This window comes from Rhincodon typus, chromosome 4 (genome assembly GCF_021869965.1).
Source record: "Rhincodon typus isolate 14 chromosome 4, sRhiTyp1.1, whole genome shotgun sequence".
Lineage (NCBI taxonomy): Eukaryota > Metazoa > Chordata > Chondrichthyes > Orectolobiformes > Rhincodontidae > Rhincodon > Rhincodon typus.
Genome location: NC_063335.1, coordinates 3036193 through 3047115, shown reverse-complemented (window position 1 = coordinate 3047115; position 10923 = coordinate 3036193). Strand labels below are relative to the sequence as shown.

Sequence of the window (10923 nt, the reverse complement as noted above, 5' to 3'; positions counted from 1 at the left end):
GGTCTAGGCCCGAAACGTCAGCCTTCCTGCTCCTATGATGCTGCTTGGCCTGCTGTGTTCATCCAGCTCTACACCTTGTTATCTCAGATTTTCCAGCATCAGCAGTTCCTACTATCTCTGATGCAAATTTTATACATTTTTTTCTCTCTCTCTTTCTGTTACACTCTCTCTCTGTCTCACGATTGGTTTCCACATTCTCTTTATACATTTTTCTGATGATACAACTTAGGACAGTAACTCTTTATACAGAAGTATCATTGTAAACTTGTCGCGCAGCATTTCATGGTAGTGCTGCACTTCAACTTCTTCAAGATGCTCAAATTTGTATTAAAGCGGAATTATATTGCAGGTTTTATTACAAAATTTGATTTATCCCATGTTAATTCTTGTACTGAGTTTGGTGAACATAAAATGTGGGGACTCGACACCAAAGTCTTCAGTGTACTTTGGCTGTCACTTAGCATTTGTCACTTAGCATTTGTGTTTTTTTTAATAAGGGCATGTGGTAGCAATTTCTAATGTGTAATTGCTGTTACAATTTTTGAGTAACTGTTTATGGCTATCAAACTAACTGAACTGCAGACTCGAATTTTTCTTTTGTGATTTCCTCTCAATAGCCCCTTTATGGATTGCTTCAAGCAAAATTGCAGCTCATCACACACGCTTATTTTGAGGAGAAAGATTTTTCACAGATTTCCATTCTAAAGGTGAGGATTATTATGATTTTGTATACGGACACCTTATTAATGAATAAGTTTTAAAAGTAGTGCAGTACTTGAGTGTGAGCCTCCTCATTGCTAAACCACTACCAATATGAGTCTATTACCAACCAATCAGTACTGTCCTATCATGCAGTATGAATGGTGGTTTTCCCCTTGAATTGATATTCTTACAAATTGCCCTGATAATTGCAAGACAAAAAGCTTCGACAAAAAGCATCTCTTTCAGCAATACTCATGTTCTGTAGACCAAATAACTTAAAGTTCAGTACGCTTCATGTGCATTTCCCCAACTCATTTCCCAATCCCCTCATCTCACTTCCCTCATGGTCTCTGTCAGCACATCAACAGTCACTGCACCATCCACATTTCCCTGGAGGATATTGGTTCATTGGTTAAAAAGATCCTGTCAGTGACAACCTTTGTCGTGAATGATCACTTGGCTTTGGTGGAAATCGTGTCCTTTACTGAAACCTCTCTGCCATACAGTACCTCCTACTGTCTGTCTGCCACACTGAAAATGTCATTATGATGAATTTGCCTTTTATCATGACTCACTTGGAAATCAAGCCCCACTATTCCCAGAGTCATCACATACAATATTCCCCAATTTGAATGTCCAGTCCAAGTTGATAGAAAGCGCAGATCATGTTTCTGTATTTAACAGGAATTACATTAATAGTAAGTAATTAGACTCTAGCTACAGGTAAACAGTAATAAACTGTTGACATATAACAGGACTAATTAAAACTCTGACCCCTTCATAAATTCCCCCTTGTGCATGCACATGCACATAGACAGTCAGGGAAAAATAGGTTATGGACAGAGAAAAACTGGGAGCCAGTTCAATGGTTCCTGTTGATGGGTTGCTGAGATTATGCTTATGATTCTTATAAAGGTCAGAGCATTGCTTTTCAGTCATCTTTTTTTCAGGTACCTCCACTGGATTGCAAGAGACAGAAGGTGGCTGGTTCACTTGTAAAAGTCCATGACTTACCAATTAAAAGTCACAGCTTACAATAGCTGCTGAAGGAAAGATGAACTTGTGCCTTCAGGTTTAAAATGTGTTTTAACTGCAGAGATCTGAGAGACAGCTCCTGTGCTGATGGAGATCAAAACACTTGTCGCTGTCTCATTCGTCATCGATAACTGGTACAAATCCATAAACTAATCAACTTCTTATTGCCACCCAGGTGATCTGGTAGCACCATTTTGAACACTACCATGTCTCCTTTTCCTCTGTGACAATTGCTCATTCTTCTGGAGTAAATGAGGGCCAAAAAAAGGCCTAGTGCTTTTTTCCTTTACTAACCAATTGTTCAAATCCATGTCAAAAACAGAAGTTGCTGGAAAAGCTCAGCAGCATCTGTGAGGAAAAATCAGAGTTAACGTTTCGGGTCCGATGACCCTTACTCAGAACCTTCCTCACTGAACCCGAAACATTAATTCTTATTTTTCTTCACAGATGCTGCCGGACCTGCTGACTTTTCCAGCAACCTCTGTTTATGTTCCTGATTTACCACATCCACAGTTCTTTCGGTTTTTATTTTGTTAAATCTGTGTGCCTTTCCTCCTCCAGCCTTAACTTCATCAAAAAGTAGAAGATATGTTTGTGTCTAGTTTTGAAACAATTTATACAGCTGCCTCCCTTTGTCTCCCAGCTCTCACAGGCTCCTTCCTGCTTTTGTCCTATTTCTTCACCCTTCCTCCCTCCATACTGCCTTCTCCAAGCTTATCTTAATCATTAGACACAACTCATACTCCCTTAGTGCCCTTCCTTTTAGCCAGTGACTACCAAACTTTCCTTTCTGAAATGTTGTTAGTGTAAATTACTCCCTTTCCTCAAGTACTATCTGTCACCATTTCAGAACTTTCTTCCTCTTTAGAAAAAGTACTCTTGACCCTACCCAAGAACTGTAATTGAAAACTGCAGTTCCATCTCCACATTTTCTTTCCTTAGCCCTGCCTGATCCCTGCTGAATGTTATGTCACTTCCAATACCTCTGTTTGATCTTCCTGGCAACTTCATGATTGATGGATACTGCTGATACATGAAGATTAACAATGATGACTGTACACTTATCCAATGAATAGTCTCTCCATTTTCAATCTTCAAAGAAAAAAGAATGGTTGCTTTTTTCCTTTCTTTGAAATTGTACTTCTGAGCTCTTCTATTCTGTCTTTACCTTGTATGCTTCTACTTCTACACTTTTTCCCCTGCGTTCCAAATTCAGTGTCCAGTTTGTTGACCAATAATTTTTGAATTTCTTGTTTCTTAGTTTTTCATCTCAATCCTACCTCCAACTGTCCAGCCATCTTTTTCAGTTTATCAATGGACAATACCTTTAAAGTATTAAAATGTATCCTACTCTGCTGTAAAAGTTTTTGCGCCTCTAAAGACATTTCGGCTAGTATAATTTATTCCAGTGCACCAATTCCATTCTAGTACCCTCTCCTCCAGCAGTCGTAGCAAAGTTTTAAGTTTGACTAAAGTAGTAGTATGGCTAATAGTATAGGTTTTAGATTATCTCTGCTTTCGTATTCGAAATAATTTGGTCAGGTTTCTTTAGTCAACAACTAAGAACAAACAAAACGTATTGAAGCAAAGATTAGTGACAAAAACAAAGTTTAGACTGTGCCAAAGGAAGTATGACTTATTCTAACTTAACATGGGCAACAGATAAACGATGTCCAAAAACCAACAAAAGCACCCCACATCAAACAGCAACCATGATTGAGATATACCCCTTAGATTTCTTCCACATTCACTGCCCACACAGAAACCAAACATTGGTGACACCAAAGCTCATTACACTTCACAAAGGATTACAATTCTTCACATTTTGGCTGACCTGGCCCTAAAGCTCCCTCAAATACCACTCTTGTCATGGACTACCTCAATGACTGTTCACTTTCCATTTCTGGGACTGTGCCCTTCTGAATCCTGGAAAACTGAACTCTAAGATAGTAGGAACTGCAGATGCTGGAGAATCTGAGATAACAAGCTGTAGAGCTGGATGAACACAGCAGGCCAAGCAGCATCAGAGGAGCAGGAAATGAAGAAATTTCTGAAGAAGGGTCTAGGCCCGAAACGTCAGCTTTCCTGCTCCTCTGATGCTGCTTGACCTGCTGTGCTCATCCAGTTCTACACCTTGTTATCTTAAACTGAGCTCTAACACTTCTTCACAGGTACTGTGCTATCTTTTCACAAACAACAAGTTTCATCACAGCCACAGTATTGTCCTGAATTTGTTTCCTAGGCTGTAATCTGACCCAAGTACACAAAGCAAATAATTTTTGTGGGATTCCTTCACCTTTGGTCACACCACACTGAACTACTATTGTCACGTCGTTTCATCTGAGCCCCTACGTCTCCTTGGACATTTCTGGAGCCCATTTTTCTGAGCTGCATACTAAATCCTAAAACTACTTCTGACCACACAAACCATCCAACTGGTTTTAACTTCTCACTGAATCTCTGACTGTTCAAATTTCATGTATTTCAGTTAACTGTTTAGCAATCCAGCTAAGCAGTTATTTTCTGCACAGGGCTCATTTCTGCCACTGCCTGTCATCAACTAACTGCATGTCAACAACCACTGAACCGTTTTAAGTAACCTGTTGAAAACTTGCAATATACCCAATCCTTGTTCTTAGGTGGTATCGAATGTAACTAATGTTTTGGAACTGTCTGTCCACTGAACGTTGCAGTGGTAACTGACTGCAGTTCAAGTTGGTGCAACACAAAGGAATTCATCACACAGTATCAAAAAGTCATAATATTGGTGCTCAGAATGTCTTGTCAAAGTAATTGTATGTGTGATTTTGCTTTTTCTCCATAGCTTGTCTCCTAAGTTTGAAGGAGTGCCTTTTTAGTAACAAAAATGATATTTCTTTCTTTGATTTTGCTTCTTTACATATGCAAACTTTATCATAAAGCTGAATTCCTTAATGTTTTGTAGATATTTGAAGTACAGGCATAGTGATTTTATCACTAGGCTGTTAATCCAGAGACCCGGGAAATGTTTTGGGGACCCAAATTCAAATGCTGCCATGGTAGATGGTGGAATTTGCATTCAATAACAAATAATCTGAAATTAATAGTCTAATGATGACTACGAAACTGTTGTTGCTTGTTAGAAAACGTTCTGGTTCACTAATGTCCTTTAAGGCAGGAAACTACTGTCCTTACCTGGTCTGGCTTACATGTGACTCCAGACCCACAGCAAAGTGACTCTTAACTGCCCTCAGGGCAATTACGGATGGTCAAAAAATGCTGACCTGTTGAGTGAAGTTCATGTCCTGTCAATGAATAATAAAAAAAATTTGAAAGTGCAGTTATATACGCAAGATTGGACAGGTACTTATTATCAGATTTACTGACCTGTTAAGAAAGGATTTTCCTGCATGTGCTCATATTTCAAACATATATACAATACTTACAATGTTTTAGATCCGTAAATTTGTATTTGATCTTATTGGAGCATTTAATGTAGGTCTTGGTGGTTAAATGTTTTTATATGTTTACTTTTCTAAAATGATTAAACTAGGAACTTTATGAACACATGAATAGCTCTTTAGGAGGAAATGCATTAGAAGGCTCCCAGGCTTGCTTAGGTAAGTGAATTAAAGTTGTATCATTTGCATTTGAATAAATAAGATTCAAATCAGGATTTGGTCTATGTATTTTGCCTCCAACACAACAATAGTTTTATCCTTTTCAAAAGACAAAATATAGGGTTGTTCCAAGTAGTTTCAGTATTGTTCACTAAGATGGTTTTGTGTGGTTGTTAGTGAACTATTTAAACTAATTGAGAATCAGTTTTTTTTTAAACTGGACAGTTATGAGCAGTAAGCAATTAGTAACCATCACCCATTTAAACGTTAGCCAGTCAACTCATTTCAACCATTTACTTCCGCCATTCATATAGCAGAAAATTAAGTGCATTGTTAATTGTTCAAATTCTGAGTACTCATGCTGTTTCCTTACATGTGCAGCTCCATCTATGTTAATATTGGCAGGAGTGACTAACATACAATGAATGTGGAGACCAAGACTCATCTCCTGTGTATGTATGAATGTTGTTTCTTCGTGCCCAGTAGAAGTAAATTACCCAGAATGTACTAACACATCCCTACCATGTGACAAGGTAGAAAAGTGACCAAACTGTGAAAACACTGACATTGACATTGGATTAAAGATGAGACTTTTCAAGGACTTTGTTGGTCAACTCATTCCAGTATATTCATGGAAAGATGTCTGTAAATTGTACAAAACAATATTAAACAGGTTCATCTATTTGGTTCCTTCAGCATCATATGCAGGCCTAGTCTGGCAGGTGTACCTTTAGCACGTGGCCAGCTCAGCCATTAATGGTACGACGGAGCTGGTCTTGTTGGCAGGCATTGAAGCCCCCACTCCAAGTACATTTTTTGTCCTTTCTTTTCTCATTCCGTCCGTAACTAGTGCATACCATGGAGTAATTAAGCAGTTAAACAGGAGCTGTACATGGTAATTAGGGGCCTTCAATGATCTTGTTTGACCTGAAGCCAAAGTGCAATTTATTTTTCTTTTTACTGTATCTGTAAGTTTAAAATTCATCTTACTTATATTTATTTGCATGTACTACAGCCACCGTGATTGAGACCAGGTTTGCAGTGTTGTAAATACTGTCAATTACTTTGAGAGGTCTCGAACTTCCTCTCATTTAGCTTTTCTATTAGATAACCTGATGTGGTGTAATTGGCCACATTAGTGAATAATCTTGTAAATATGATCATCATTGTTTCTGAGAGTACAGAAATAATTAACTAAATTATGATGAGTGTGTGCAGATTTCCCATAGCTGAAACTGTGCTGTTAAATTGCTGTGTGCATGAGCGTCAGGTTATGCCACATGAAATAGTAGTAACTGCTGATGCTGGAGAATCTGAGATAACAAGGTGTAGAGCTGGATAAACACAGCAGGCCAAGCAGCATCAGAGGAGCAGGAAGGCTGCTCCTTCAGAAAGAAGGGTCTAGGCCCGAAACGTCAGCTTTCCTGCTCCTCTGATGCTGCTTGGCCTGCTGTGTTCATCCAGCTCTACACCTTGTTATCTCGGGTTATACCACGTAATTCTTTGAGTAAAAAACAATTTACAGGATGGAGAATAGCTTTGCTGCTGCTACACTTGATAACATTTGAGTGCAAATAACAGAGTAGTGCATATTGGACTTTATTAATTACTTAATTAATTACGTTTCTTATGACCTCAACTTTGGTTTTTCCCAGAAGTGGAACTGTGCCTTTCTTATCTGAACTGCCTAGCTCATTCATAGTTTTAAATAACTTGTCAGGTTTCTTCTAAACTTCACTGAAGAAAATAGCCCTAGTCTGCACTATTGTGAGGTCAGTCTTTTTCATAGAAAGAATGAAGAGAAGTTATATAAATCAATTGATAAAATTCAAAAAGGGATACAGAATAGAGACCTAAATGTTTAGGAGCAGGACAAGTTGAGAAGATCATTTAAAAATAAACAAATAAGATCCTTGGTTTTATAAACAGAGGCATAGAATGCAAAATCTAGGATATTACGGTAAAATTTTATAAATCACTGTCCAGCTTCAGCTTCAGTATTATGTTTAATACTGGGTACCACACTTTCAAAGGTTTGAAGGCTAATGCTAGAACTAAGAGATAATTTTACAGCTGTTGGAAAATATTGAACAAGTTGGAGGTTTTTTCTTGACAGAGGTAACTTAAAGAAAATCTGCTTCAACTGTTAAAAATTTGATTGGGTTAGAGAGATGTGGAGGGAATGTTTTCATTTCATTCATGGGAAAATTAATTACAAATAAAAGACAACAAAAATAAATTTCTTTAATCAGTGGTTAGATTATGGAGCTTGCTATAAAAGAACTGGTGAGTCAAATAGCTTAAATGGTTATAAAAGGAAAATTCGTAAGTGCATGAGAGAGAGAGGAAATCAAAGATATGCTGAAATGAGATCGACCGAATTGGAGGAGATTTATGTAATGTGTAAATGTCAGTACAGACCACTTGGGCTGAGCCACCTATTTCTGTGCTATTTATTCTGTGTATTGTAATTTTATTGAAAGTCTTAAGGAGGATGCAAAGGAAATTTACAACAATGGAACCAATGGTGTAGGGCTCAAAAGGAAGATGAGGAATAGAAGTTGCTTTGAAAGCTCAGCAGGTCTGGCAGCAACTGTGAGGAAAAAAATCAGAGTTAACGTTTCGGGTCCGGTGACCCTTCCTCAGAACCAAAGAAGGGTTACGTGACCAGAAACATTAACTCTGATTTTTTCTTCACAGATGCTGCCAGATCTGCCGAGCTTTTCCAGCAACTTCTGTTTTTGTTCCTGATTTACAGCATCCGCAGTTCTGTCGGTTTTTATAAAGGAAGATGAGGATTTTGTTTTACGTGGTATTATTGTGATACGGCATTCAATGCCTGAAAGATGGGTCGAAGCTGATTAAAGTTGAATAAACGTTCAAAAGAGAAAAAAAAATTGCTTAATGGGAAAAGGACAAGGGAGTGGAACGAGCAGGATATCTCTTTCAAAAAGCCTGCAGAGCACAATGGACTGAATACCGTCCTTCTGTGGAATATTATTCTGTGATTCTTCAACAAGTCTAGTATCCATTGAAGAAGACAGATGGCAAGGTTCCTACTTGTCAAAGGAGTAGGAAAATGTATTAGTGAGTTTGGTACTTGTTAATTTTTATCGCAGTTATGCTATTATTTAGGAAGAATTAACAGTTGTATTATAATTTCTTAGAAATTGGGAATTTGTTTTTAGGTCTGTCTCCACGGGACCTGGTTCTCCATTTCAAGCATAAGGTACAGTAATCAATAACAACAATTTCTCCCCTGACTTATTTTGCTTTTGTTTTACTCTTGAAACGCTTTTAATCTTGACATAAAAGAAAAAGTAACAATAGCTAGATGTTTTAGATGTTTGAGTTATAAAATGGCATTAATTCTGAATTTCTTTTGTGTTCCAAAATGTATGTTCCTACTTTTGGACATTATCTATGAACTATTAACAATTACTTTTAAGACATTCTGATGTAGTATTCTAAATACCAGACGTCTCCGAGTCTCTCACTTTTCTGCACAGAATCTCCATTTTCTTACTTGCGATATTGACTTCAGACTGTCACCTTGGGAATATATATCCTAATGCTTAAATCCCAACCCCTACATGCTCCTGCTTTGGTACAATCCTTCTTAGTCCTATGTCCCAGCATTCTCCACCTCCTTGTCCTAAGCTTCCTCATGGTCTCCTTCACTCTTATGGTTGCACCAGCTTTAGCTTTCAAGGATTTGTAGTTAAGAATTCTTAAGCCTAAGCCTAAGTCTAAACCTAAATCCTTCCACATTACTGCCTCAGAAAATTTCTCAAAGCCTACCATTTATATTCAGTTTTCAGCTGCCTTCCCTAATTATTTTTTCTCTCTCAATATATTTATAAATATATGCATGTGTCTTAATCTGTGGCGCTCTCTGTCTGTCTCTCTCTCTCTCTCCCTCCCCCCCCCCCCCCACTCCACACCCCCTTAGATTCCTCAAACTACTCCAATACTTTGCTCAAAGTAAAAGTACACAATGATGCTAAAGATAGCGAGATTTGATTATTATTGGTTCTTCAGTCAAGCAAAAATTTCTACATCAGATGCCTGGCTAATAAAAGCCAAACGTACATTTCCACATTAAAAGTTGCTAATTGATCACAATTAATCTGCAGAAGAGAATCTGGACAGTATTTGTAACCTTTTATCTTCCCTAAACTTGTCATGAAAAGCAAATTTGATGACTAAAATGTGCATCTGTGATTTTTGAAATATTAATTGTTCCAAAAGGACAAATCCCCTAATTCCACCCTTTTTCACTGTTGTCTAGCTGAGTGAGGATACCCATCTCTGGTGCTACTTTTGCCTATTCATTATTAGCTAGTGGATTTTATTTCACTCCTACATTGTTACCATTGGACCCCCACGAGGATGTCTAACTAACAGTCTTAAATGAGTGGAAGCTTTCAATTAAACATTAGGGACTTGGATGAAGGGACCATATGTATGGTAGTTAAATTTGCAGATGGCGCAAAGATGGTTAGGAAAGCAACTTATCAAGAGGACATAAACAGTCTACAAAGAGATTTAGATACTGTAGGTTAAGTGAGCACCATGGCCGCAGGAGAAAGATAAAAGCAGTACAGGTTGTATCTCCCTAACCTGACACCCTCTGGTCTGGCAGCCTCTATGTTCTGCAAAAGATGATGTCTGTATACATGATACAAGAGAAACTCATGAAAACAAAGCCAAAATATGTTAGACAAACCATGCTGCAAAATTTGCATAAGAAAACAGACAAGGAAGAGTGGTCACCAGCTTTCTACAAGTGCCTGCATAAATACACTACTCCACAGCTGAATAGTAAATCGAAGGCCACCATCAGAAGTTCACAGAGGGGAATGCCTTTACATGAGTCAGTATCATTAGGATGATAGAAGAAGAATGGGAGCAGAGAAAGGAAAGGTTTTACAAGCTCCCTTGATTGCGAACTCTGACAGGTGACCTCATATGATTCAGCAAATTCTCCTGCCTGGTAAAGGCCCAGTCCAAAGGGTGCTGGATTATGAAGCTACAACCTAATGGAAACAGACTGCAGAACTGAATGGCACAGAGGAACCTGGATGTGCAGGTGCATGAATGACAAAAGATTGGTATGCAGGTGCAGGAGGTGAACAGGAAAGAAAATGTAACGTTGCTATAGAACGTATCTAAACTCCACCACTACCTTATACTATCATCCATACGCCTATCTAATAGCCGCTTAAATGCCCCTAATGAGGCCGACTCCACTACCCTCTCCGGCAATGCATTCCACGCCCCTACCACTCTCTGAGTAAAGAACCTACCTCTGACGTCTCCCCGATATCTACCTCCTTTCACTTTAAAACTATGTCCCCTCGTAGAAGCTACCTCCACCCTAGGAAAAAGTCTCTGGCTGTCTACTCTATCTATACCTCTGATCATTTTGTACCCCTCTATCAAGTCACCTCTCATCCTTCATCGTTCTAAAGAGAAAAGCCCTAGCTCTCTCAACCTTTCCTCGTAAGACCTTCCCTCCATTCCAGGCAACATCCTGGTAGATCTCTTCTGCACCTTTTCTAACGCTTCCACATCTTTCCTGTAA

The 10923-nt window shown here is 38.5% G+C and overlaps 1 protein-coding gene across 1 annotated transcript in view; it reads left to right on the top strand.

Annotated features, from left to right (window-relative positions):
• The window catches only part of avl9 (AVL9 homolog (S. cerevisiase)), a 77482-nt gene that overhangs the window by 18822 nt on the left and 47737 nt on the right, over nt 1-10923 (top strand). The window contains exons 4-6 of the mRNA XM_048595611.1: nt 618-707; nt 5270-5336; nt 8525-8565. Of these exons, the coding sequence (XP_048451568.1) occupies nt 618-707; nt 5270-5336; nt 8525-8565 (198 nt within the window). The remainder of the gene's footprint in view (nt 1-617; nt 708-5269; nt 5337-8524; nt 8566-10923) is intronic.